The 27,087-nt window shown below is 53.0% G+C and overlaps 1 protein-coding gene across 1 annotated transcript in view; it reads right to left on the reverse strand.

Moving 5' to 3' along the window:
• The window catches only part of COL22A1 (collagen type XXII alpha 1 chain), a 237,922-nt gene that overhangs the window by 95,362 nt on the left and 115,473 nt on the right, over positions 1 to 27,087 (reverse strand). Inside the window, exons 22-27 of the mRNA XM_060035315.1 lie at positions 16,442 to 16,495; positions 5,750 to 5,803; positions 5,046 to 5,099; positions 3,750 to 3,803; positions 2,747 to 2,800; positions 112 to 156 (exon numbers count right to left, since the gene is read on the reverse strand). Of these exons, the coding sequence (XP_059891298.1) occupies positions 112 to 156; positions 2,747 to 2,800; positions 3,750 to 3,803; positions 5,046 to 5,099; positions 5,750 to 5,803; positions 16,442 to 16,495 (315 nt within the window). The remainder of the gene's footprint in view (positions 1 to 111; positions 157 to 2,746; positions 2,801 to 3,749; positions 3,804 to 5,045; positions 5,100 to 5,749; positions 5,804 to 16,441; positions 16,496 to 27,087) is intronic.

Raw genomic sequence — 27,087 nt, forward strand, 5'->3', positions numbered from 1 at the left:
TAAGTAAATGAGCGCACGACGGGAAGGTCGTGAGCTCCAGGGAGACAAGTGACACGAGGCGTAGCGTATACTAACAAACGCACGCACTGAACGAATGAAGGTGGAACAGACCTTCTCTCCAGGTCGGCCTGCCGGGCCCTGCTCCCCAACTTCACCCTGGAGATAAAATAACAGACACCCCATCATTTTCCACTCGCATTGCAGAGATGGCCGTCATCCCAGCTGGTCCCACACCCTCAGAGCCCCCGTCAGCCACAACCCTCGATTCTCACACAAGCAGCACAAGCGTCACAGGCTTTGAAGACCCGAGTGGTTCGCCTTTCTGGAGAGAGGGCGTCCACACTCCCTCACGCTGTCTTCTGCTTCCCTCAAAAGAAACAGCTTCTAGAGTTGCCCTGACAGCATTTAAACAGGTTGAGTCCACTCATCCTGAATCTAAACACTTACAGCTCAAAACAACAAGGAGGGGCTTCCCTGGTGGCGCAGTGGTTGAGAGCCCGCCTGCCGATGCAGGGGACACGGGTTCGTGCCCTGGTCCGGGAAGATCCCACATGCTGCTAGGACGGTCACACCTATGCAGTGGGAAAGGTGCTGGGGGGCTGAGTTTGGGTAGAAAGCATTTCGAAGGTCACCTGAAGTGCTTCCTGAATCCTAAGCCAAAGCACAGCCCATGGAGAGCCGGGCAGCGTCCGGAATTCTTGACACGAGCCAAAGAGGCGACGCATCCGCTCATCCCACAACCAGTCCCTTCTCTGGGCTGACTCAAGACCCACCGCGTCCAGGACGTAGCCATCATCTTCTTTGAAGATATTTATCTTTAGCTGGCATGTTGTCAAGATAAAGTAACTAGGACTCCTGCCAGGTCTCCTCTGAAGCTACAAAGTATGTCCTAAAAGCATCGTAACGGCAGAAACTCACAATTTTGAACTTTCTAGATAAATTTTTTTAAAGTATCACACTAGAAATCGTACAAAAATGACACGTGAGCTGTAGTAACAGACCTCTCTGAACCTTCCAGCCATTAGGGGTGAACATACACACAAAAACGGAGAAGGAAAGATGAAAGGAACCCCCGAGGGCACCGCAGTTTCACCCCAATACTTCTGACTGATCACCTTCGTCCACAGAATCGTGCACAGGGAACTCAATGGGAACAGATTCTTCTGAAGACTATTGAACGGAATGTGAAAATTCACACGGTGTAAGCCCAGAGGGTGTGGCAACTCAGAGATTGGAGGAAACACAGCTCTAAGGTACGGGGGGCTCCACAAAACCCACGGAGTCCAAAAAGGAGAGTAACAGGGAGCGATGCAAATGCTGCAAGTTCCTTCTGGGAAATGCCTGAATTTCAGCCAATCACTCAGACCCTGGAAGGTGGCCTTGGTGCTTCTAAGGCCACGTGGTTCACCTCTAACCAGCACCTCAGGGCAGAGCACGCGTGCTTTGTCCATGCTGTGACAAAACACAGCAAGTCACACATCAGTCACTGGGGATCATTATACATGCTTTTTTAAAACATGAATGTTGAGTCTTAAAACACGAAGGGCCGCTGTGCTCGCAGGTGGCGGTGGCGGCTCGCTGTGTGCCGACGGGGGCAGGGGCCAATAATCAGAACCCGGGGTCCAGGGCGGGCGGGAGGCTCCTGGTGGGCACTCTGCACACTGAGTCCCGCCGGCAGGCGTCCTTGAGACCGCTTCGGTGCGTTATAACCTGTGGTTTCCATCTGGTCTGAAGAGTGCTCGCTCCTTGAAAGAGCGAGGCAGCAGGGAACCCAGGGCCCCGGGATTTACCCATCGGCCCTTCACTGGCCAGCAAGGTGAGTCCAGGCCACAGCTGTGCCCTCGCTGGGCGGTTTGTGACCCACCCTCCATCCAGTGAGCCCTCGCCGAGGGTCTGCCAGGTGCCTGCCTGTGGGCCAGGGGTGGGAGCTGGTGGCCGAGAGCGGGTCACCGCCTTAACTAGCGCTTAACCCAGTAGACTCGGAGGCCCTGTGACGGGAGGGAGAGAGCTCCCCATGCGCTCGGCTGTGTGCACACACGCCTCTCCGGAAGCAAGGCGCTGTGCACACGCACACACCGCGTACACACCCACGCCACCCCCCAGACACATACAGATACGCACACACATGCATGGCACACCACATATACACACACACATGCACACACACACGCCACACCACACATATACATACAGACACACACACACGCACGCAGAGTCCAGCCCTCTCTCTTCTGTACCCACTGCAGCCTGAGCCCAGGCCACACCTGAGATGCTGAACTCTACAGATGAGCCCAGCCGCGCTTCCTTGCTTCTGTAGGGGTCAGGGGTCAGGGAGCATCGGAGGGAGGGAAAAGCTTAAGGGACAGGAGAGAGAGAGAGGAGGGGGTATTGACCCCCTTGCCTCTTCCCTCCCAGGACGAGCTAGGCAACGATGCTGGCCTTCTTCCCAAGGCTCCCGCTCTCTCGGGGGCTCTCTCCTCCAGCTACACGGCTCCCGGGTTCCAGGAACGCACTGCCCCCTTGCTCCTCTGCCCCAGGGTGGCATCCATTGTCACCAGTCCAGGGTGTGTCACCATGGACCCCCTGACCCCGCCCTCGGCCCTTCAAACAGCCCCTCTGCAATGACCCCGGCTGTTTCCTACCACACTCCAGCTCATACAGATGCTGGGCCCTGTCAGCTGAGGTTCACACACAGCCCCAAACACACCGTTTAGAATAACAGACGTGATGGGGAAGGAGTCCCTACCCGCGGGCCAGGCTGTCCGGGCAAACCGTCTGTCCCTCTGTCTCCCAGGGCTCCCTGTAAGGAACACAAACGGAAGTAAACAGGAGGGGCTGGGCTTGGAGGAGGCAGCCTCAGGACCAGGTCCAGGCTGGAAGGAAGAAAACTGCTGGGCCTTAGGTGTTACTGAACCTCTTCAAATGTGTGCGACCACGGCGACCAGAAACCGCAGCTCAAACCACTTCCTAGATGCCATATTCAACGGCTCTGCTTTTGATTTATAAAGACATGAGTGAATGGAAATGAGGGATGCAGAGGAGGGAAGACATTGCCTAAGTGCTTTTGAGACTACAAAATACTGGGTTAGCCCTTATCTTTTGTCTTGAAAGATGAGCGAGGAGGATGGAGAATATTTACATGAAATGCCCATAAAATTAAGTTGAATCCATACTTATTCTATATCTTGTCATGAAAAAGTTAAGCTTCTAAGTCTGCTTATGGAAAAGGATGACGAATTTTCCTATAACATCCAAACGTTGCCTTTCAAGGACGGCTGACATTCACCCTTGAGCTTAATGTCTGTTATGAAAAGGTGAAGTTCACTTGTTAAAATGTTGGCTGTATGGTTTTTTAATTTTCCATCTGAAGTGGGTAGACTGTGAACTTGCTTCCCAATTTTATGATAGTTAACCTCTGACTCTTTTCTTAATGATCTTACTGTAATGAGCCCCACCAGAGTATTTTCTAAACTGAAGTCTCTTATTATGTAAGAGCATCTGAAAGGCTTTTCTCCTTGCAAATAAAATACACACACATTTCTAACAGAATAATTTTAAAGTCCTAGGCCTCCACATCCTTCCCCAGTTACCTAAGTAGGAATAAGGGGCTCGCCCATATCTGACCTTGGAAATCCAAACATTTCCGAGCCCGGCATGACTCGGAATACAAACGTGATCCAAGGCCCAGGCAACCAACAATCAAAAATCTCTTTAGCTTCTGTGTTTTGGGTTCCCAAACTCACACCAACCTTTGGTCCTGGCAGGCCTGGGGGTCCGCTCAGCGCATCCTTTCCAGGAGGTCCCTGCGCCAAGAGGGAGAAAAACAGACCAACATGAAAGGCACGGTTAGGGAAGCGCTGCACTGAGTTGCTGCAGCCGGAAGCTGGTCGGCACGGTGGGCGAGACACGCAGGACTGGTCCTGTGTTCCAGCTCTCCGGTGGCGCTCTCGCTGCTGTCAAGTGTCTGTGGGTGAAACTGTGTGGACCATGTGTTCAGGAACGTCTGTGGGTGACGGTTAACCACGCGTTCCAGGTTTGGACCCGTTCGCCTGACAGTGGGCGTCATGGCCCTTAATTTACGTCGAGAGCCTTAGGCCTGGACCTGGAGCTCAACGGGGCCGAGCACGCTGGCATCCAGCAATCACGTCCTTTAATCTACAGCCACCAATGGAACTGTGGTCCAGTGACAAGAGGACAACCACTGTGTGCTGCACAGTCGAATCTCCCTCTGTCACCTTTCTCCAGCGTCCCAACCCCCCGTCAGCTCTGTGGGTCGCACAGGCTTTCTGTATCCACAGCCTTCCCCTCCTCTGCTGGCCCCATCAGAGAACCACCGGTAAGGAAATGCCTTCCGGACGAGCAGAGGCCCCCTGAGGTCCATCACCAGGCCTGGGAGGGCCCATCGTGGTCACATGGTATCGGAAGCTCAAGGCCACGCCTACCATCCTGCCCTGAAGAGCTACAGGCCAAAACGGCAGGGGACACCCAGCTTCAGTCTGCACCCACTTCCTCGTGTGGAGACATTAAGGTCTGATGAGCTCTACCCTCAGGACTTAAAGGAAGGAGAAGGCCCAGACCCCCAGGATCTTTTTGGCTGGGAAAGCAGCAGCACCATCGGCACAGTGCCAGGAAGAGCTCTGCTGCACCCTGGACCGTGTCTCACGTCTCCTCCTCCATCACTTCTGCGACCCTCTGGCAGTGGCCCTACAGACGAGGAGCCACACTTTAAACAGCAAAGGACTTTTGAACGTCCCTTTGAGCTACAAGAGCACAGGCGGCGGCCTAGGGAGAGGGTGCTCCAGTCTGCATTCTGGCTGGGGCCATGGGGTGCGGCCCCAGGAGACACAGCACATATGTGACAGGCACCACGGAAGGAAGAAGGCAGGCTGGGTACCAGGGTCCTGGTCCTGCCGGCAGGGAGGAAAGGGCACGGAGCGTCACCCGCTGGAAAGCGGCCCGGGTGGCAGCTGAAAGGGCCCGGCCACTCCCGTCACAGAGGATGCGGGAGACGGGACAGTGCAGGGAGGGATGCCCTGGTCACTCACCGCCTGCCCAGGGTGCCCAGGTTTTCCTGGGAAGCCGATCTCTCCAGGCAAACCCTGAAAAGGGAACCAGAGGGGAACCTTCAGTCTGACCTCTTCCGAGCATCAGCCCACTTCTCCCAGCACCTTTCCTGGCAGGAGCCCAGGTCTCCAGCTCTGACGAGGGCACCCAGGGGTGGATACCGCTCGGGGGCACCTGGCTGTCCTTGGTGTGGGCCACGGTGAGACGTGGAATCGTCACACCTCCAAGGCTGGCCGGCGCAGGGCTCGTCTGGTCTGCAGTCGGGGCCACCGGCACCTTCATTCCTGCCTGGCGGGATGGGTGGAAACACCTCCCTCTGCCCCACCCAGTGGGACCCCATCCCTCCGCTTGGCCTACAGGGAACTTTCCCAGAGGGCTCCTGAAATGCGGGAGGGGAGACAAACCACCCGCTCCTGAAAGACCTCAGAAGGACGACCCCAGCCCCGTGTGTCTCTCCCCCTGCATCTCTAGCAGCAGCCAACGATGCGCTGTGTAGCTCAGATGCTATTTCCAATCGAAGGGGCTGCAGGGCTGGCTGCTGGGGGGGGCCCTCCTTGCTCATGCCTTTGCTCTGCTCTCAGACAAAGAGCGAACACGTGGCTCTGCACCACGATGTCCCCGGCTCCCAGGGTCACAAACCCTCCATCTAAGTGCCCTGGGGAGAGAAAATCAAAACCAATCTCACCGGGGGGCCTCCGGGTCCAGGGGGGCCTGGGACGCCAGGTGGTCCTGGGGGGCCCTGCAGAGAAAGAGCACAGCCTGGGTTACAAACGTGCGTGGAGCAGCCTCCTGGTGACACTGTCCTCTGAGAGGGGAGAGGGATGGGGACCAGTGAAGGGGGGTTCCGCCGCTTTACTTGAAATACTGCATTTTTTCAACAGAAAGTAACAAGAGCAAAAAGAGAAGGTCTGAAGTAAAATTTGCAAAACGGTAACGTGTGTACTGTCTGGCTGGTGGGATAATTTAACTGTCTGTTATATCATCCATTCCAATACATATTTAAAATATGTGAGCATTTAAAATAAATACGTACGTGCGTGAACACACATACACACGATGGCTTAACCCATTAACAAAAAGCTTCTAGAACAGTGGTTCCCAAGCATCATTCAGCATCGAATCACCTGGGGTGAATCAAGAGATCTGTTCAAACCCTCTCTCTCTCCACTACACACGTTCTAGGAGATGCACCTCTGGCCTTTGTTTGTCCAGGTGTCTCTCCAAATATGCCCTCCCTCCCCTGTCTCGCTGCTCGGATGGATGTCTCCACCTTTCTGAAATCTCCTGCAATTCCCCAGGCAGAATTAATCGCTCCCTCCCCCAAGCCGAAGGCCAGTGCAACAGTTCTCATCTGACCCCCGGGCCCCCGAAGGCAGAGCCCCCCTCTTGCTGCCCCCCGCATCTCATCTTGCACAGCAACAAGTCCAGGGCTTGGAATAGAGTAGGTGCTCAGTAAGCATTTGGAGAAGTCAACTGCATTGAACACAGCTGAGGAGAGCGCTGTGCATTCCGAGAGAACAATACATCGCCACTGGAGGACGATAAATACTAAAAAATGGCCAAGGTTACCGCTTCCGCGGACAGTTCCCTTTTCTCCCTCTGGGGGCGCTGGTGAGTCAACAAAGGGCAGAGAACGGCGACGTTTACAGAAGAGAACTTTTTGGTGGCACCTGGACCTGGTTTTCCACGTAGCTCGCTCAGTGCTGGAGAGCCTTTGGGGAGAACGTCTACTTTTATTAGGAGACATCTGCTTGGGGCTGGAGCAACTGCATGGCCAGGCAGAGCTGGACAGTGGCCCGGGTGGGTACAGATGCAGGGTCCCCCTAATGGATGAGGGCAGAGGTGGGGGAGGGCACCAAAGGCGGCTGGTGACCTCCCCCCCATCGTGGCTCAGTCCTGCTCCGCCTGCATCTGCCACAGCTCAGCTCCGCTCACCTCCGGCAGAGCAAGAGCCCTGCAGGGGGCACTCCCAGGACCCACCCCTCCATAAGGCATGTTCCAGTTGACCTTTTTACATTGCCCTGACCTCTGAGGCTCTCACAGCAACCTCAACCCCACGGAACTCATCCAAGGCCCCTTCTCCCCTCAGGCAGCTCTCTCTGAGAGCAAATGGGATACACTTAGCTTTCATCCCTCCTTACACTCCCCGTGATGCTGACGGCCCCTGGAATGCACTGGCCTCTTTCAAAGTGATCGTTCCGGGAAGCTGGCCTCCTGACCCGCTTATGACTCTGACCTTGTTTCCCCTTCCTCCTCCGTCTCCTGCAAACGTCCCTGCGGGCTGCTGCCATTTGTTAGTTTCACTCTCACAGCATGTTAGGGTGGACAGATCTCTAGGGATCCTCTACTGGAAATTAAACCTCCTTGTTTAACAATAAAGAAAACTGAGGCTCAGAGAGGGTAAGGGCCCCATCTGAGGTCACACAGCCATCGTCTCCAGTGGATCCTGAGCAGTCCAGCTGCTGCAGAACCACCTGGGAAGCTCGTCGTAAATACAGGTAAACAGGCCCCTTGCCTGGACTCTAAGGCACAGGTCTGGGACAAATTTGAGGGGTCAGTGACTTCGGAACACTCCCCAGGTACCTGTGGAGAGCATCCAGGTCTGAGAATTACCTGTCTGGACCAACTCCATGCAGCACCCTAACTACCATCCTCACTGCTGCTAATACTACAAGCCCAGGGTTCCAGCAGGGACCCTTGCAAGGAGGGAGCAGGAAACACAGGTGTAGAAGGCCGAGGGGGCAGCACCCTCCGTTTAGGGTTTACTCTGCCCTGAGCTACACGCATTTCACCTCATCTTAATCCTCACGCTAATCCTTTCAGGCGGGCCCTGTTCATCCCGTTTTGAAGATGAGGAACTGGAACCTGGAGGAAAGGGAACCGGCATTAGACACGGTGGCATCCAGCACAGTGTCCCTGGTCCTTCACCCCTCCCTTGTGAAGCTTGTCTGCCAAGCTCCCCGCCCGCCACAGCCAGTCCACCCTTAAACAGCCTCATCTCCTAAAAGACTGTCTGCGCGTTAAATGAACTTGGGGCTTTCAAGCCCAGCTCTGTGATCTCCGAGTCCACCACCTTCATAGGACCACGGCACCCAGGTCGTTTCTCTGCAGGCGGTATGGGTTAATGAGTATCTGCCTGTTTGATGCTACCAGCTCAGGGCCGAGAGCAGAATCCCACACGGTCATCAAATAACCGCCGCAAGGGCCTTACAAAGAGGCGGCGCTGGAGGGAGTGGGACAGCCGCTCCAGACGCGGCCACACAAGGGGCTGGCCAGTGGCCGTGGCTTCCTTTCCAGCCGGCCAGGGGCGCCCTGCAAGTCCCAGCGGGAAATGTTGGGGTAAGGGGTGGACAGCAGTCAGGATTCAATTAGAGCCAGCCTGCCCCGTGGACGCTGCCCCGGGGCCACACTGTGGCCATCACACGGCACAGTGTACACCTTCCTCCCAGGAAGGCTGCATCCAGCCCCGCCAGGTCAGAGTGGACTCAGCTCCAGCGAAACTCCGTTTGTTTCTGATACCAGCGCCTCTGCAAGCCAGGGGCAGGGGGTGCTGGGGGAGGGGGTGTGTGGGTGCACAGGCCCATCGCCATCTACACCTGGCACTCTCAGCCAGCAGGGAGCAAAGTGGAATTTTAGGGCACCTAGCATACGCCTGGCCTTCTCTGAGGTCTCTACACACAGGGCGCCATGACCTCGGTGGTCCCTGACTCCCTGGCTGTGAGCGCCGGCACTCAGGGTCCACACGCTGCAGGAGCTGATCGTCAAGGGTGCGAGTGGAACCCCAGATATGCGCCTCCTATCCACGTGGCGAGCTCCTGGCCTTGCGGAGGTCCACTTCCCCGTGCTCTGCAATGGGGGTATGAATCCTACAGCCCCAAAATTGAACATGACGATGCAGGAGGACAAGAGGTCCGGGCCTGGTTGCTGAGGGAACAGAGCAGTGGGGTGCATGCCCCATGACGTGCACCCCAATTGTCCCAGGCTATGTGGCAGCCTCCGTCCTCTCACGGCCTGCATGTGCAAATGTTCTAGAGAATGTTCTCCCTCCCCCAGGAGGCTTCAGAGGCAAGGAAACCTCACATCTGTCACCACCAGCAAAAGGGCAGCGTGTTCATGAGTGAGAAGCATCATGGAGTCTGGGGGCACAGGAGCCCCGGGTGGAAGACGAGGTGTCGGTGGGCGACAGGATGCTGGCAGCACCCGCTAATGCCACGGAGGGGAGCGGGGAGTGGGGAGCGAGCAGGCAGAAGCTTCGGTCCTTACATCAGAGGCCTCTGCAGAGTCCTGGGGCCTCTGGAGAAGCGGCTTCTGGAGATCCAGACGGCGGGGGTAGAGGTCCTTCCTCCAGTCCACACGTATCGGGCACCTTCCGTGTTCCCTCCGGACCTCCAGCTGACCCAGCCCTCCCTTCCAGAAGACTGCAGTCTTGCAGAGTAAATGAAACGCAAGCCCGTGACCTCCTGGGAAAGCCGTGGGCTCGGCATCAAAGGCAGACGGTTAGATTCCGAGCAGCTGTTTGACTCGAGGCACAGTATCTGGTTTATCCAAAGCCTGGTTTCTAAGCATACAGAGTAGCAGGTACAATACTACTTTCTTTTCGGAGTTTTTGTAGCAAACCCCTGGGTCCTGGCACGTGGAAGAACTCATGAGATATTTGTTGAATCTAATTAAAAATATAGAAAATGACAACAAAGAAGAAAGGTGCTCTAACTGCACAGAAATCAAGTACAGACATAGTGGGGAAATCGGGGATCAGCCCAGAGGGTAGCGTGAGTTTGGTCTTGGAGGGCAAAATGGGGCCTTGGCAAACGAGGTGGGGTCCAAGAGGGCGGGCACCTCACGTGGACGGAGCAGGACAAAGGGGAACAGGCGGCTCGGCATGAATGGGATGCCCAGTAAGAACAGGAAGCAGAGGCCCCTAAAACTAGGCCGCAAGTCTGGGGTCTGAAAAGTCCGGCTTTGTCTTTGAGGCAGCTCAGAATAACAGAGTGTTCTAGAAGACAGACACAGTCAGGTCTGTGCTTAGGAAGACATTCTGCTGTCCTTAGGGTCACTAGGGAGAAGGAATCCTGGAAGAGACAGACCAGGAGACAGTGAAGCCATGGCGCAGGCAAGACGCCAGCGAGGCTGGGCCCAGCGCTAAGTGGACGGCGGGGAGGGACGCAGACCAGTGAGGCTGGGCCAGCGCTAAGTGGACGGCGGGGAGGGACGCAGACCAGTGAGGCTGGGCCCAGCGCTAAGTGGACGGCGGGGAGGGACGCAGACCAGTGAGGCTGGGCCAGTGCTAAGTGGACGGCGGGGAGGGACGCAGACCAGTGAGGCTGGGCCAGTGCTAAGTGGACGGCGGGGAGGGATGCAGACCAGGGGGGGTCTGCACGGCAGTTCAGCGGTGACAGGTGAGCATCTGGCGGGGGTTGGATGCTACCTGAGACACTAAAAGGAGGAGAGGCTTTTCCAGGGGAAGCCTGCAGGGGAAGGAAGAGATGTGGGGTGGGGGTGGGGGGGAGGGGTTAGTCTGGGATGTGAATTACAGGCCCTTCAGAGCCTCAACTAGAGAGAGATTCCCGTGGGGTAGCTGGGGGCGTGAGGAGAGTGCCGGACCCAGCGATGCCGCTGGTGGAAGGCTCTGGTGCGGCGTTTGCGTCTCCCGGATCCTAGCGCACTCCACAGAGCTGAGCGCGACGTCAGCTGCCTGATGGTGCACGCGGCACTTCTGAATCTTCCGGTGGCCTTGGGGGCCTTACCCGTGACGGGCAACAATTACTGTTTAGATGGGACTAATCGCCCCCCAGACTTCTGGTTGACTTTAATTAGTCCCCCCACTTTATCTTCTCTTTCGCCTGAAAATAAGTTAAACAAAACCCCAAACAGAAAGGCCATCTGAGTCACGTAGTTGGTAAGTTTCCAAATGAAACTAGATGGCTCATGACTAAATCAAAGCAATTTATGAATTTTCTGTTTTGTTCTGCACGTACTGGCTTTGGGATTTTTAGGCACGAAGCTGCCTTCCTTCCACCAAAACAAAACAAAACAAAAAACAAAAACCCCTGCTTGCTACAAGCTTCACTATTCACCATAGCCATGACGTGGAAACAACCTAAATGTCCATCAGCAGATGAATGGATAATGAAGATGTGGTACATACATACAATGGCGTACTACTCGGTCATAAAAAAGAATGAAATAATACCATTTGCAGCAACATGGATGGACCTAGAAGTTATCATACTAAATGAAGTAAGTCAGACAAAGACAAATATCATATGATATCACTTACATGTGGAATCTAAAAAAAAATGATACGAACGAACTTATTTACAAAACAGAAACAGACTCACAGACATGGAAAACAGACGTGTAGTTGCCAAGGTGGGGGGAGGATGCAGTGGGAGTTTGGGGTGAGCAGATGCAAACTATTATGTATAGGATGGATAAACAACAAGGTCCTACTGTACGGCACAGGGAGCTGCAGTCAACAGCCTGGGATAAACCACGATGGAAAAGAATATGAAAAAGAATGTGTATACACGTAACTGAGTCACTCTGCTGTACAGCAGAAACGAACACAACACTGTACGTCAACTACACTTCGATAAACTTGTTTAAAAAGCGGCTTGAAACCCAAAGACTCTGCACTATTACGCCTCTTTCATAGGTGAGGATATTATTAGGGTTTCAGGAAAGAAACGTGGCTAAAGGGAAGTCAAGACTGAAAGGCCAGTCTCCGTGCGGCCAGGGACTCTCCGAGGAGCCAGAGGCAAGTCACCCTCCGCTCGTCACTGATGCAGACGTTGTGCGCGGACCAGGCGGAAACCAGGGCTCCAAGGACTTGTGTCCGGAGGCACGTCCTGTGTGCGTGTGTTGAGGGAGACTCTCCTGAGCTCCCACCTGTACGTCAACCAGGGGTGCTTTGCATCTGTCTAGTTCATACGTGTGGCTTTTATTTTTAAAAAGCAGCTGTAAAAATTGGACAAACTGACTGCTAAATTTTCTCCCAAGCTTTAGGGATAAAGTATGAAGAGTGGGAAATAACTTCAAAAAACAGAAACAGGGAGCGTCCAGCATTTTCCCACTGGATTTCAAGGCCCAAGAGGGCAGAGACCGTGTCTGGTTTTGTTCAGCATTGTATTCTCAGGGCACAGGGACGATGTTCAATCACTGTTTACCGAGGAAAGAGTATTAGGAGTGGAGGTAGAAACGAGGAGGAGGGAGGTGGCGGGGGTCAGGCGGATCCCTCAAGTCCTGGGCCACCGCCCGCTCTGCGCAGGGCGCTCCCACAAGCCAGGATGCAGGATGTGGCTTGTCAGGCCCTGGAGGTGTTAGAAGCTGGTGAGGGGGCTGCGATGACAGAGAGAACAAGTGCGGAAGCAAGCGAAGGGACAATTTTGGGACTGGAAGTCCTAGGGTTGAAGTCAGCGTGACTGTAACTGAGGGGCTGTCCTAGCTGGGGCTGGTCAAGGCAGGCCCCGCAGAAGGGGCCACGTTTAAGCTGAGAACTGAGTGGCCAGAAAGTCCGGGGAAGGGAGAACAGTGGGTTCAGGGGCCTGAGACTGGATGGACCTCCGTGCGTCGGCAGGACCGACGGGGTCAGTGTGAAGGAGTGAAATGAGCAGGGGACGGGGACAGGGCCCCGGGGAAGGTGGTGGGGTGCCGCGGTGGGAGGGGGCAGCTGGGAGGCAGGTGCGTTGCTTCAGGGCTGGGGGCCAGGATGGCTGGGATCTGGGCTTTAGAATCGGGACAGTGAGAGCCCATCTGACTTGGTTGTGTTTGGAAGGAGAAGTGGACAAGACTCCACAGCAAGTCGGGTGTGTGGAGCGAAGGGACGAGGACGACCCTGAAGGACTGGATAGGTGATGGGGCCCTTTGCCGAGGCGGGGACGCTGCGGCGGGGAGTGCACCTGGACGGGGTGGGCACCAGCCGTCCTGCTGAAGAAGGCTGAGTGTTTGATGCGAGTGTCTGAGGCACCGGGTGGAGCTGCCCAGGGGCTGCAGCTCGGGGAAGGGCTACTGCAGAATTAAACGCAGACAGGAGAGAGTGATAAAAAAAGAGGGGTGGCCTCGTATGGCTGGATTAACGAAGGTGTGCGTGACACCAGCTCAGCTCATGGGAGGTTTTCACCCTCTTCTCTTTTTATCATCAATAAAAATACCTAAATAACCCATTCATCTAATTATGAAAGAGAGTGACAAATGAGCCAATAGATCTAAATGTTAACAACAAAATAACTGCTTTAATTATTACTAATAAAAAAACTATTTAATGACTCTATCAATTAACCGATAAGTCTACTTATTATTAATAGAACGTTTGATCCTCCTTAATACGACGGTGGCTAAACAGCTACTTAATGTGCTCAGTGATTACAGTGATGATGTATAAATAACCAATTAACCCAATTATCATTATTAATAATGGAATGGCAAATAACTATTCCTAATAACCACCAAGTTCCAATTGGAGTAGATTTATAAAATGGATGGAATTTGAAGATGAATGAAAATTACTTGCATAGATTAGCACGGCAACCACACTCCCTGCGTGACGGTAATGTTTGCTTTTTCCGGAAGTTGTTCCTGACTGTGAGTCCTTCTCTCAGTATGTAACTCCAGGGGCACAATGACTGCCCCCCTCAGCAGGGTTCCTGCGTAGAGGCCCAGGACCTTGAACCCACTCAGCCGTCTGGGGTTGGCCCCTTCCCTGGCTGTGTCCCCACCAACTCAAGAGGCTTCCTGCCATCCTGACTGCAGCACCGTCTTTGCATAAACAGTTGCCCAGACCAGACACAGATTTCCACTTTTCCTGGGCTGCCAGGATACAGGAGCTGCCACGTAGCATGTGTATACTGAGTCTAAAACATTCCAGCAGGTGAAAATTTTCATCTTGAAAGAGGCACCAAAAGCATCTTCTAGAATGCCAGCCGCCCGGGGCTTGGCTCACTCTGAGGCCGCAGTGCTGGCTCTTCCTGTTACAAGCAAAGCTAATTAAACTCTGAGCTCAATTTCTTTAGACTGTAAATGGACTAAGCATTGCTTTCTCACAGGTGGTTATTACAGGTGGTTACATACACGATTATATATGAACACCAAGGAGAGTGTTTGACAAGAGCAGACACTAAACATATGTGCCCTCTGCCCTCTTCTCATCAGAGCAGGAAACCATATGACTTAGTTTCTGCTGCAACAGAGCCAACCTTGATTTTCCAGATCAGCGTAGGGACCCTCCTCTGGGCCCGAGAGAGGCTGACGACCTCTCCCCCAGAGCCAGAGCTCTGAATACGCCTCTCCCAGGACTCAGCTCAGAGGACTGTCAGACTCTACGTGCATCTCTTTCTGCCCCGTGACATCTGGCTCCTCTGGGCACGGACAGTGGCTGCTAGGTTTCCCGTCGCCAGAGCTGACTCTGCACGCAGCGGGTATTTAGTAAACACCTGCTGAGTGAGTGAACCAATGAACCAATGAACCAATGCACGATGGCAAGCAGAAGAAAACCGTGGCCAGGTCCAGGGAAGGTGAGCATTCAGATATGTCAGGAAGGGGGAATTACAGAGATGGGCAGTGATCCACCGGGGAAACACTGCTCTCAGTGTGGGCGTGGTGGGCTTGAACGCAGCTTTGGGTCCATCGGGTGGTGATCCAACGCGGGGTGCCAGGTAGGACATATTATACACTCTACGTTGGTTCTGAACCACTGAGATCCCCGAATACATCGGGCGCCCTATTTCTGGCAAAACCCCTGCTGTGGGAAAGCTGATTGCGTTTTTATCCACAGCCCCAGCTCAATGCCTGGCATTCAGCCAAGATTTGCTGAAGGAAAATGGTTTCAAAATTAAAAATGAAAGAAAGAAATATATTTTCCAAAGTAGTCAACAAAAATTTATAGGGAAAAAAATCTGTAACTTAAAGCGATTTGACGGAGCTGGGCTTATGGTGAATTTTTGAAACACACAAGCTTTGCTCACTGGAAAGCAAGGTCATAAAACAAATGCAAAAACACTCTTTCGCTATGAACATCAAAATGCCAGTGAATGTGGAATCTTTAGAAGACGGTGAGTAATGGCTGACTTTACAGGCCCTCAGCCCGGGCTGCAGCCTAACCCAGACGCGAGGGACTGAAATGAAGCCTGAGATTCGTGTGCGGGGTGCCCGTCACACACCTCCCGTGTCAGCGTGGGAAAAGCAGGTTTTGGAAGTGCAGTTAGCAGTGTCCTCTGGGGGGTGCCTCCCCGACAATGTCAAAGGACGGTGTGGTCAACACCATGGGACTCGGGCACGGAGGTGGAGACGGCCCGGAACAGGCGGGCGCCGGAGCCGACCATTTACCGCAGCGCAGGGGCGGCCCGTGGACGAGTCCTTAGTGATCCCACCTGCCTGCCTGCCTGCCTGCCTGCGGCCACCACACCCAGGAGGACAGGACAGCACCCTGCCCGGTGCTCTCTGCTCCTCCGGGACCCCCCGCCATCACCCGGGTCACATCCCCTCATCTTCTCTTCGAATCGCCCTCCCCTTTTACTTTTCTTGGTATTTGTGACAAATGATGAGGTTGAAGTTCAGAAGATAAAGTGACTTGTCCAAGACGCCACAGCCAGAAAGGGGCCGAGGGCTGGGACTCTAACCTCCTAACCTCCCCCGCCCCCACAACTGGGCTTCCCCCCCAGCACACTGCTTCCCCAGGATTTACCAACCCTGCTCCAGGTGGAGGCTGGGGCTGGGACTGGGTGGCGAGCTTTGGTGCAAGGGGCAAAGGGAGAATGAAGGGAGCTCCGGCCTCCAGTGCCGGGCGCCTTGCTCTGTCCACACTAAGGTGTGTGTGTCGGAGGCAGGGGGTGCTCAAGTGACACACACAGATGAGGGGGCCTGGGAGGGAGGGAGGTGTCTGCTGAGCGGCATGTGGCCCCGAGCGAGTCTCTGTGCATCTGGGAGGCTCGCCCCTCGTCTGTGAAATGAGGTGACCCCGAGCCTGCCCACCTGGCGGGCTGGCTGTGGAGGTCCACAGAGGGCCACAAGGACAGCACACGTGAGGCTGTGTGGGAGTGGGAAGCTGGACGAAGCCTGGGGCCAGAGGACGTTACACCAGAGCTGAGTCTGAAAGCGGAGGGGGAGCGAGGCGAGGAGGGGCAGGGGGAGGAGATGAGGGTCTGCCCTCCTCCAGGCCTAAACCCCTCCAGGAGACCAAATGGCCATTCTCCCAGCACCTGAGATGGGAGGCAGGGGGAGCAAGGGGCAGAGGGAGGGCGAGTGTCCCACTGAACATTCTTTTTAATGCTCTGATGCGGTGACCATGCAAGATTCTGGTTACAACCCGAGAATCGTTACCCCATCACTTATTCAACCAGAGCAAGCAGTGTTGCTAGGAAGAGGATTTAAAGACAGTAATTACCTGCTGCCCCAGCAATCCAGGGATTCCAGGAGGGCCGGTCTCACCTTTCTTTCCCTGATATGGAATTTAAGAAAAAAAAAAAAAAGGTCATGAAGAACCCAGGGGTAAGACAGGAGTAAAAACACAGACCTACTAGAGAATGGACATGAGGATATGGGGAGGGAGAAGGGTAAGCTGGGACAAAGTGAGAGAGAGGCATGGACATATATACTCTACCAAACGTAAAATAGATAGCTAGTGGGAAGCAGCCGCATAGCACAGGGAGATCAGCTCGGTGCTTTGTGACCACCTAGAGGGGTGGGATAGGGAGGGTGGGAGGGAGACGCAAGAGGGAGGGGATATGGGGATATATGTATATGTATAGCTGATTCACTTTCTTATAAAGCAGAAACTAACACACCATTGTAAAGCAATTATACTCCAATAAAGATGTTAAAAAAAAAAAAAAAAGCAGCAGCCAAAATTAACAGGCAGGCAGCGCCCGGAGCCCGTCTAATGGCACGTCTGGGGCAGACTCCCTGATAACAGCCCGTCCCCCTCGGGATGCCCTAGGGGAAGCAGTGTGGGATTGGGAAGAAGTCTGGAGTCAGGGACGCTCCCCTTTGCATGCCGGCTCTGTAACTTGGATGATTTTGGTAACACATGGCCCCAAATTCAAAAAGTACAGCAAGGTTTACCTGAGAAAAATGTCCTTATCCTGTCCCCTGCCACTCAGTCCCTTTCCTTGAAAGCAAATAATCCTACCAGATGTTGGCTAATCTTTCCAGAGGCATTTTATGTTTAGGTAAGCTTTGCACACATACACACACACACACACACACACACACACACACACACATTCTCTCCCTCTCCCCCTTTTTTTCTTTACAAACTGTAGCATATCATTCAATCTACTGATAAACTAGGTTTTTGCACTTAACAATTTAACCCGGATGCATCCTGTATCAGCACGTGGAGAGCCACTCCATTCCTTTCCACAGCTACATGGTTTTCACCATAAGGATGAAACGTGATACATTTCAACTCTGGGCAGGTAGGTCATTTGGACCATTTCTGCTCTTCTGCTGTTAGACTCCACACTGCTGTGCAGGACCCCAGCGGGTCGTCCTGTGCGAGTGACCTGTCTCACTAAGCCTCAGAGTCTAGCCCTTTGAACAGGGGTGAGGTGTGTGCTGCTTAGCTTACACAGCACACGGCGTGCGTTGTGTTACAGCGGAATGTGAATGATGGAAGGCCCGTCTGTTTGCTTTCTTTTGCTCACAGTTGTTCTCATGACGTCAAAGCACTGCAGTCAGAAATGAAAAGTAAACCAAGACTCTGAATGAGAACCGCATTCCTTGAGTACCTGTTTTGTGTCAAACCCTCTTTTGGGGTTTCCCACGTTTCCCTTACGTCTTTACTCTGCAGGACGCCCCTGTGATGCAGGTGTTCTCAGTCCCACTGGGAGGTGTGGAAACTGAGGTTCAGAGTCAAGTCTCACATGTGACACAGCTAGAATGTGACGGGGTTAAGATTCAGCCCCAGATCTGTGTGTGCTGGAGCCTGTACATGTGACTCTTACTTCCCAGGGCTCTGAAGATGACGAAAGTTCTACAAAATATCTCTATAATAGTCTAGACTGCTAGATTACAGGAGCTAGACGACGTCAGCTCCTTCTCTCTTTCTGAAACCCTGGCCCTCTCCTGTCTCTGCCACTGGACACTCTGGTTTGTCCCCGTGTGCTCCCCCATCCCCAGAGGGAAGGTGTCTTTACGACCTTGGACCGTGCCAGCCCAGCCCTCCGGGGTCCCGTGGATCCCACCTTTTTCCCTCCCCTCCCCGCCACCATGTCTTGGGAGTGCGTAGTCGGTGCTGAGCCCAGGGAGCGGTCCTGGGGCGCCTCCACCCACAACCTGCCCCAAGAGGCCCCTTCCAGGTGCTTCTGCCTGGAATGCTGGTTCCCAGGTGCCCACGTGGCTCCATCCCTCAATTCCATCTGGTCTCTGCCAGACGGCCCCCTCACCCGAATGCCTTCTCTGACCGCGGTCCCCATCCCGCCCTCTCTCCCTGCCCCACTGTATTTCCCTTTGTTTCTATCACCACCACATACACTGTTGACGTTCGTACCTGCCAACTGCCCGTCTACCCACTGGGAGGCTCGTCTGAAACGGGGACTGGCTCTGCTTTTCTTCAGTGCTACATCCACGGGCCCAGAGCAAGGCCCGCCGCGTGGTGGAGACTCAATGAACATTCGCGGGCTGGATATGTAACTCGTCCCTTCGGGACTGATGTGGTCCTGAGCCAGGACAGTGGCAGTGGGAACAGCCATGAGAGGGTAGAGAGAAGGGCTGTTAGGGAGGAAAGCCGTTGGCAGACTTGCAGAGAGAGTGAGGGGGTCTGATTTAGAGGCCCCTGGACCTGCACCCCTTGAGCTGGAGCACATCAGCCTGGAAGGCGCGATCAGGTCTAGGTCAGGATGAGTTCCTCGACGCTTGTCAGGTAAAATTCAAAATGCAGTCACAGACACCTTCAGAAGGGAGCCGAGCCCAGGAGGAGTCCGTCTGGGCATCCGTCCTGCTCTGATTACTGAAATCATCGGGAGCTGACCATGAGAGAGCTGAGAATGGCCAGCTCCCCTTCCTCAGCGAATGGAAACAAGACCTCTTCAATTTTCTATCTAGACGGACACCCCCTCCACCCGCTTCCAAGTTATGCCACAGCGTTATTTCCAAGATGGATAAACCACTTCCCTTCGAGGTCAGCAAAACGGCCTGGTGAGTAGTCATCAGAATTCAGAACCCAGGCCAGAGACGTTTGGAGGAGAGGCTGAACGCAATGAAGGGCTAGAACATTTAGCGGTTGGTAAGCAAGGACCAGATGGAAGACGAAGGGATGAGAAGGTCTGGGCTGTGACTGAGCAGAATCACTAACTAAAGCGGCCACATCTGCTAGGGGACGCAGCTGCAGTTTCCCTCTTGCAGAGGACCCGCCACTGTTTGAGGGATGTATGAGTTCTTAGCAGCTCTTCGCTCTGCTGGAGCTTGGGGACTGTATGTAATGACACACTAATGCTCAGAAGACGAACACCTGAGACGATAAGGAAATGTGCAGAGGGCATGGAGTCAGGAGGTTCTCCAATGCCAGGGAAGTCAGTAAAATGGGCCTGAAAAAGGAGAATTATGGGCAGGTCGGAGAGGTGTGGTAGGAGATACAGAAATGCAAAGCAGTGCGTCCAGAGGAGCAGACATCCCGAGTGTTAGATTTTCAGCAAGAAGGAAAAAACCAAGATGATGGCAAGAGGCCAGAGGAAGAGAAAAGCATCAGAGATTCGTGATCGCGGCAGTGTCACAAGGCAGCCTCTCCCACAAGAAAGGCATACGGTTCGTGGACCATCCATAAAGGGGCATCACCCAGAGAAATATCACGGTAACGGCTCTGTCCAGCTCCAGCACCTGCGCTCACATCTCCTCTACCCACAGTGTCCGGAGCTGCCCCGGTGCCTCTCAAAGCTCTCCTCCCTCACCTCCTGCAGCCACAGCCACGAGAGCTGACCCCAGTCACGTGCCCTGCCCCTGAGCCAAGCTGTGCCGGCAGGTTATTCTTCCATAAGGAGGAAAGAAGCTCTGTCCAAGTTACTTGCCGCCTCCTTATCTAAAAGACATAACATCTGAGTTTTATTTGGAAATTGACAGACCATGTGATTCTGACATGCCTTTTCAGTCTCGCATCCAGTGGCCATGTTCCCAACCCTAAGCAACAGCTCACGTGGGCTGCTTAGCCTGGCCCCAAAGACCCCAAGGACTCCTGGCCTCTGGAACTCGGCCCACCAAGCCACCTGTCTGTAGGACACATGCTCCATCTCAACTTGTCAAAGTCCTAGCCCAGTCCAGTGCCACCTCCTCCATGAAGTCCCAGCAATGATGAGAAATAATGGCAAAGTAGGGCAAAAACATAGTTGAGACGCATTCCCTGGCGTCACCCAAGAGCTCGTGAGCTAGAATCGCCAGGGATGGGGCATAAAGCTCGAAGTAAGTAGCTGCAAGGACTCGGTCACTCACTGTGATCAAAGGGAGTCTCTATGTTCTTTTCCCAACCCCTTTCCTCTACAATATTATAAGAAAAAGAGTTCTAAATCTGAGGTAGATGAGGACGGGCAAGCCATTTAAAACTTGCTGAATCTTAGTTTCCTCATGTGGAAAATTATAATCATTGTAATTATCTGAAAAGACAGTAGCAGAAGAAATAATTCAATATTTGAGGAAGCGATTTAAAAAGCACAACAAAGCGTCACGCAGATGTAATAGATAGTTATGAGAATGAGAAGGAAGATGACGGAGGCGCTGATGGAGAAGAAATGGTAACAGCAGAATTCTGCTCTTCTGAGTCCCCGGCGTGGGTGAGAGACCACATGTCAAGCAGAGTTGGTTTCAAAACCACCACCTCCCAGCAGTGCCATGGAGATTAAATAAGATAATGTCCACAAAGTGTTTAGCACAGGATCTGACATTAAGAAACACGTAGTGGTGGTGGTGCTGCTGGTGGTGGTGGTAGAGGTAATGGTGGCGGTGGAGGTGATAGTGATGGTGGAGGTGTTGATGTGTTGATGGTGGTGATTATGGTGCTGCTGGTGGTGGTGATGGTGGAGTTGACGATGGTGCTGATGGTGATGGTACTAGTGATGGAAGTGGTGCTGATGGTGATGGTGGTGGTGGTGATGGTGATAATGTTACTGGTGGTGACGGTAAAGCTACTGGTGGATGTAGCAGCAGCTATGTACCCTCTGCATTTTGCACCCATACTTGGGTGTGGGGATTTGAGATGTGCTGGCCAGCGCCAAGGTCTGCAGCAACACAGAACTGTTTGTTAACAATAAGCCGGTTCCTTGTCTTTTTCCTTTTCTGCTCTTTTAAACTGCTAGCCAACACAACGTCTGGATAAATGTTTGTAATTTATCACAAGGGCGGATATTTCAAGCCCTTCTGGATGCCAGGATGCTGAGCGAGACCAGTATTTCTGAGGCTGCCTGTCTGTCTGTGGAGAAGAGGGAAGCCTATAAATTCAAAAGAGCAATTCCTTCCCAGCCAGGACGCGTTAACACAGCCGTGCGAGGGGCCATTACCCGATGAAAGGATTGCTTGTGCAAGTGGTTCTAATATGAGCCGTATGGTCTTTTTGCTCGGTCCCTGTTCTCCGTGCCTCCAAATGCCAAACGTGATTATTTTCTACCGGTTAGAGCTGAAACCAGGTGCTCAGAGAAAACCTAGAGGGTCCTGAAATAAACCTGGCTGCACGCCACGAAAGGCATCCAACAGTGGCCTGCGAGCCAAATGATGCCATTACCATCTGGCAGAGCAGAGAAAGGCAGGAAAAAAGGCTTTACAAATGGAAAAGTAAAACACATTCAACCCAGGCTGCCACTTACAAAAGACCACTAGTGTTTCTCTCTCTCACATCTACTAGAAATCAGGGCTGATGGCCTGATCGCTGCAGCCATGGAAGACCCTCGGCTCCAAGGGCAGAAGCTAGAGATTAAAGTGACAGGAGCTCAGGGCATCCTTCAGAACACGCACTGGTAGTTATAAGGGGTCCTAGGTCTCTCCAAGGCTTCCGCCGAAAGGACTGCTAGTGTCCAGTTTAGAATTCTGGTGTGTAAGTGGACACACACACACCATTCTAAAGCAAAAACAGGAAAGGTTTGGAGCCAGGACAACCTGAGTTAATCCCTGCCTCACCATTTATAATCTGTGTGACGCTGGATAATCTGATTTATACCTTCAAGTCTTGGTTTCCTCATTTGCAGAATGGGATTAAAACTGCCAGACTTCATAGGACCCTTGTGAGAATTAAGTGAGAAACATGTGCAAAAGAAAAGACCTAAGTGCCTGCTATGCAATGACAATGCAACCAATAGTATTTCCTTCCTACCTTATATTAGTTCTATACGTGTAGAGGTTCTGTTTTTAACATGTTTTTTTTTTTTTTTTTTTTGCGGTACGCGGACCTCTCACTGTTGTGGCCTCTCCCGTTGCAGAGCACAGGCTCCGGACGCGCAGGCTCAGCAGCCATGGCTCACGGGCCCAGCCGCTCTGCGGCATGTGGGATCTTCCCGGACCGGGGCGCGAACCCGCGTTCCCTGCATCGGCAGGTGGACTCTCAACCACTGCGCCACCAGGGAAGCCCTTAACATATGTTTTTAAAGCAACTGACACAGTCGGGCCCAGCAAGAGACATGTGGTGATCACTGCATCTCTAGGAAGAAGGGGAGCACCATATCTCATAGTGTCCCTTCTTCGGTTCTCACCTCTTGATAAGAGAGAAGAGAAGACAGAAGATATTAAGAGAATGATCAGAGGAACCAAAGAGGCTGTCCCCAGCTTGCGGGAGGGGCAGTGACAAAGCCCTGAGCAACCTTGAGCAGTTAGGTCATTTAATATTTCTGGACATTAAATTTCTCACTGTCGATCTCAGAGATTCCTTCCACCATGATGATTCTCTAGCTTAAACATTCCAAATTTTACATTGTTTAAATGTCTGACAACATGGAACTCTCTTAAGCAAAACTTTTTTCCCCCTCCTTTTTGTCCAGAGAGGAAAGAAGATATCTAGGCTATTTTAGGTGTGACTAGGACCACAGAGCAAGATGAAGGCCAAGTAACAGTAAAGGTACTAAAGAAACCAAGTGTTTTTCTTCAAAACTGAGCACTCTAGACGCGTCCAGATGACCAACAGGCACATGAAGAGGTGCTCAACATCACTAACCATCAGGGAGATGCAAACCAAAACCACAATTAGACGTAACCTCACACGCGTTAGAGTGGCTATTACCAAAAGACAAGGAACAACAAGTGCTGGAGAGGGTGTGGAGAAGAGGGAAGCCCTGTGCACTGTTGGGGGGAATGTAAATTAGTGCAGCCACAATGGAGAACAGTATGGAGGTTGGTCAAAAAAAAAAAAAAAAAAAGGAACTACCACATGATCCAGCAACCCCAATGCTGGGTATTTACCCAAGGAAAATGAAAACACTACCCTGAAAAGACACATGCGCCCCCATGTTCACTGCAGCATTATTTACAACAGCCAAGCCATGGAAGGCCCCTAAGTGCCCCGGGATGCAACAATGGATAAAAAATAGTGGTACACATACAAGAGAACAGCAGACAGCCATAAGAAGAAGGACACTGTGCCATATGCAACAAGGATGAGCCTCGAGGGCGTCATGCTAAGTGCAATACGTCAGACAGAGAAAGACAAGGTACCGCATAATCTCATTTATGATACGGGATCCAAAAAAACCTGAACTCGTAGGTAGAGCGAACAGATTGGTGGTTGACAGAGGAGACAGGGGTGGGAGGTGGATGAAATGGGTAAAGGTGGTGAAAACGTTAAAAAAACAAGTTGGACATTCTCTGTCGAAGGTCAGAACCCAGGTGGCCAGATGTCCAGTGCTGGGTCCTGTTCTCCCCACACCACCCAAGTGTGTCAGCCACAGAAAGCAGCACTCAGGTGTGATCCGTTCCCTCTTGCACACTAACTGTACCTGATGCTCATGAATGACATTACACATTCATGCATGTTTTATATGCTTATATATGTTTTCATGTTTATTTTAATGCATGTATAAAAACATACGTTTTTATAAATGTGAGGCACTCCTCTAAGTGCTGCAAATACAAAAAGAATGTTCTTACAGACTTACATTTTAGTGGAGATAACAAAAGTAAACAAATTCTCAAATAAGAAAAATATAAGTCCTCTACAGAAAATTAAAATAGGCTGGTGTGAGAGTGACAGGATGTCTATTTTGGGGTGGATGATTAGGGCACAAGAGTTCTTTGTTTTTTTTTTTTTGAAAAATCAACCTCGTGCAAGCTTTTGAGTGTCCAAGCGCCTCAGGAGCCTGGAGCCAGGCTGGTTCTGCTTTGGATCATTCAGGGTTCAGATGCACTTGTAGCAGTGCCCGCTCCAGCCGAGACAGCACTCCCGGGCCCCAACGCCCTGCTCAGACAAGCAGGAGGAAATCTGAACCTCAGAAAGGCTTGAGTACCTTCTCTACCTCCACCTAAGGCAGGAAGCAGTGGGGCAATGAGTGCCTAACACCCGCCTCAGGGGGCAGCAACCATCTCCCAGGGCTATGGGCTCTGCAAGATGGGGGTGGGGAAGGGGGTGGGGGTGGGCGTGGGGGTGGGCGTGGGGATGGGGGTGGGGAAGGGGGTGGGGATGGGGGGGGAAGGGAGTGGGGATGGTGGTGGGGAAGAGGGTGCCTGGCTCCTGCCCCTCCCCTTTCACTATGTCATTGTGGAAAAATACCAGCTTTGTCCAAAATGAATGCATTCACCTCGCCACAGATTACACTGTCTGCCGGTTGCTAATCTCTAAAATAAAGGGCCCGGATCCCTTTCCCCGCCCCGTGTTTTAGTCTCAGTATCTCAATTCCCAGGTGCCTGTGGCTTGTCACTTCTCATCTCTTCTCTTGTCACAGCCTGAGCGCTGACAGTAGCAGCTCTCAGAGTGACGTTTCAATTGAAGCAGGGAACGGCAGGTCACAGTGTGGGGAGGAGAGGGATACTGTTTTGAATCAGTCATCATCCTGTCTCAGGCTTTCCTGACTCAGCCCACAGGCTGACTGAACAGGAAGCTGCCCCCCAGCCCACGCCAACATCACCGTTTGTCTCTGTCGTCTGTCCACAGGTAAAGCCACTGAGGAGCAACACCCCCGGGATGGAGCAGCTCAAGTCAGGAGATCACCAATGACACTGGAGGGACGGGGTCCCTAGGGACACGCTTGGCCATCGTACCCCATTCGCTGGAGGAGGCAGGACGCGAGAGGAGCCCTCCTGTGCGCCCCAGCACACCCTCTGTTAACACCCTCACCACCCCGCCTTGTGACTCACGGCTCACCCTCCTCTGCTAGACACTGGGTCTCTCAGGCCAAGGGCTCCGCCCCTGCTTCAGCGTCCCCCCTGCCTGGCAGACCACCTGGCCCAGGACGGGCGCTCCTCCCAGCCACGCCCACCCCCCACCCCCGTCTGGGCCACGCCCTCTTCCCTTTCTCTTTGGGTCACTGCCATCATCCCCTCCCTAATCGCTCTCCTCCTGCTGCAGTCTGTTCTCAACACGGTGGCCAGATGGATGCGTTTAGAATGTAACTTGGGCCACGCCACGTCTGCACCCCAAATCCTGTATGAACAAACTGCAACCAGAAATGTATGAGACAGTCCAGGAAACGGTGAACCCAAAGTGAATACACAAAGAAACTTTTTCATAGATTTAGGTGGGATGACGGTATTAAGGTTTTGTTTCTTTTACGTACGTGCTGAAATATTTAGAGACGCAATGTGATGCTGTTTGAAATTGCTTCAAACTCACCCAGCAGTGGGTGCTAGTGGGTGAGGGTGTGAAACCCACTGGCCAGTGACTTGGCAAGCGCTGCAATGGGCTTGGGGGATAAGGGGGTTACTTCACTTTTCTATTTTTGTATATGTTTAAATTTTTTCATAATAAAACAGTTTTGAACACACTCAACAGCCCCACGTCGCTCACAGTAAAAGCCAAGACCCTCACAATGGCCCACGAGGCCCGACACGAACCTGCTCCCAGTTCTAGGACTTCGCCTCCTCCATGCTGGGCCCTTGCTCGCTCTGGCCACACAGGCCTCTGTGCTGACACACAGCAGCCTCCTGCCTCAGGGCCTTAGCTCTAGCTGTTTCCTCTGCCTGCTCTGCTCTCCCCTCAGCTACCCGTACAGCCAACTCCCTCACCTCCTGAGAACCCGCCAGAACAGGACTTTCTCCGTGGCTCTCCAGAATTGTTTATTTAAATGCTAATCAGCACGATTCTTTTCCTTGCCACCAGAATGTAAGCATCTTGAAGGCAGGGATCTTTATTCTTCTCACTGAAGGACCCCACTTGCCTAGAACCATGCCCATCACCCAGTAAATGATGAAGAAATATTTGCTGAACCAATGAATTTGTGGAAGGAAGGAAAAGGGAGCAAAGAAGATGCAGGGATGGGAGAAGGGCTAGTAGAAGAAAAATGGCAGAGATGGGAAAGGACAAGAGAAACAGAAAAAGAAGAGAAATCAGGCCAGGGTCCTCGTAGGACGCTGGCAGAGGCTGAAGTAAAAGCCGCGTGTGTGGCCCTTCCACTTACACACGCGCTTCCGAGCTGGAGACCGGGGAGCCGGATAAAAGCGGATGGACGTGAGCAAGTGTCCTCTCGGGGGGGGGGGCCTCCCTGTGTCTGAATTACTCTCTTCAGTGTCCCCATCTGTTCCTGCTGAAATCCGCTCACTCCTGCGAGGCTGCCTCATATACCACGCTCCCTGTTCCCAGCCCCATGGCCTCTCTCCGCCGAGCTCCCTCTGTCCTCTCTACACTTACAGTCTTTACTGGTCCCCACGGAGGCATCTGGCTTCACTGTTCATGTGTCTCAAGTCCCACGGGCTGTGAGCTCCCGGTGGCGGAGACCATAATCTCTTCAGGGATCCCAGAGCATTTAGCGCAGCACCTGTGCTTCGTCAGGGCACTCATGGGCTGACGGACTAAACTCATGGACTAAACGTCAGTCACATAAGGCACAGGATTGCTGTTTTCTCCTAAGACTGTGCATGAGTGTGTCAGGAGAATGAGTGCCGTGACAGCTGCCACGTCCTGCTGCCCACCAAGGG

Source organism: Delphinus delphis, chromosome 17, assembly GCF_949987515.2.
Source record: "Delphinus delphis chromosome 17, mDelDel1.2, whole genome shotgun sequence".
Taxonomy (NCBI): Eukaryota; Metazoa; Chordata; class Mammalia; order Artiodactyla; family Delphinidae; genus Delphinus; species Delphinus delphis.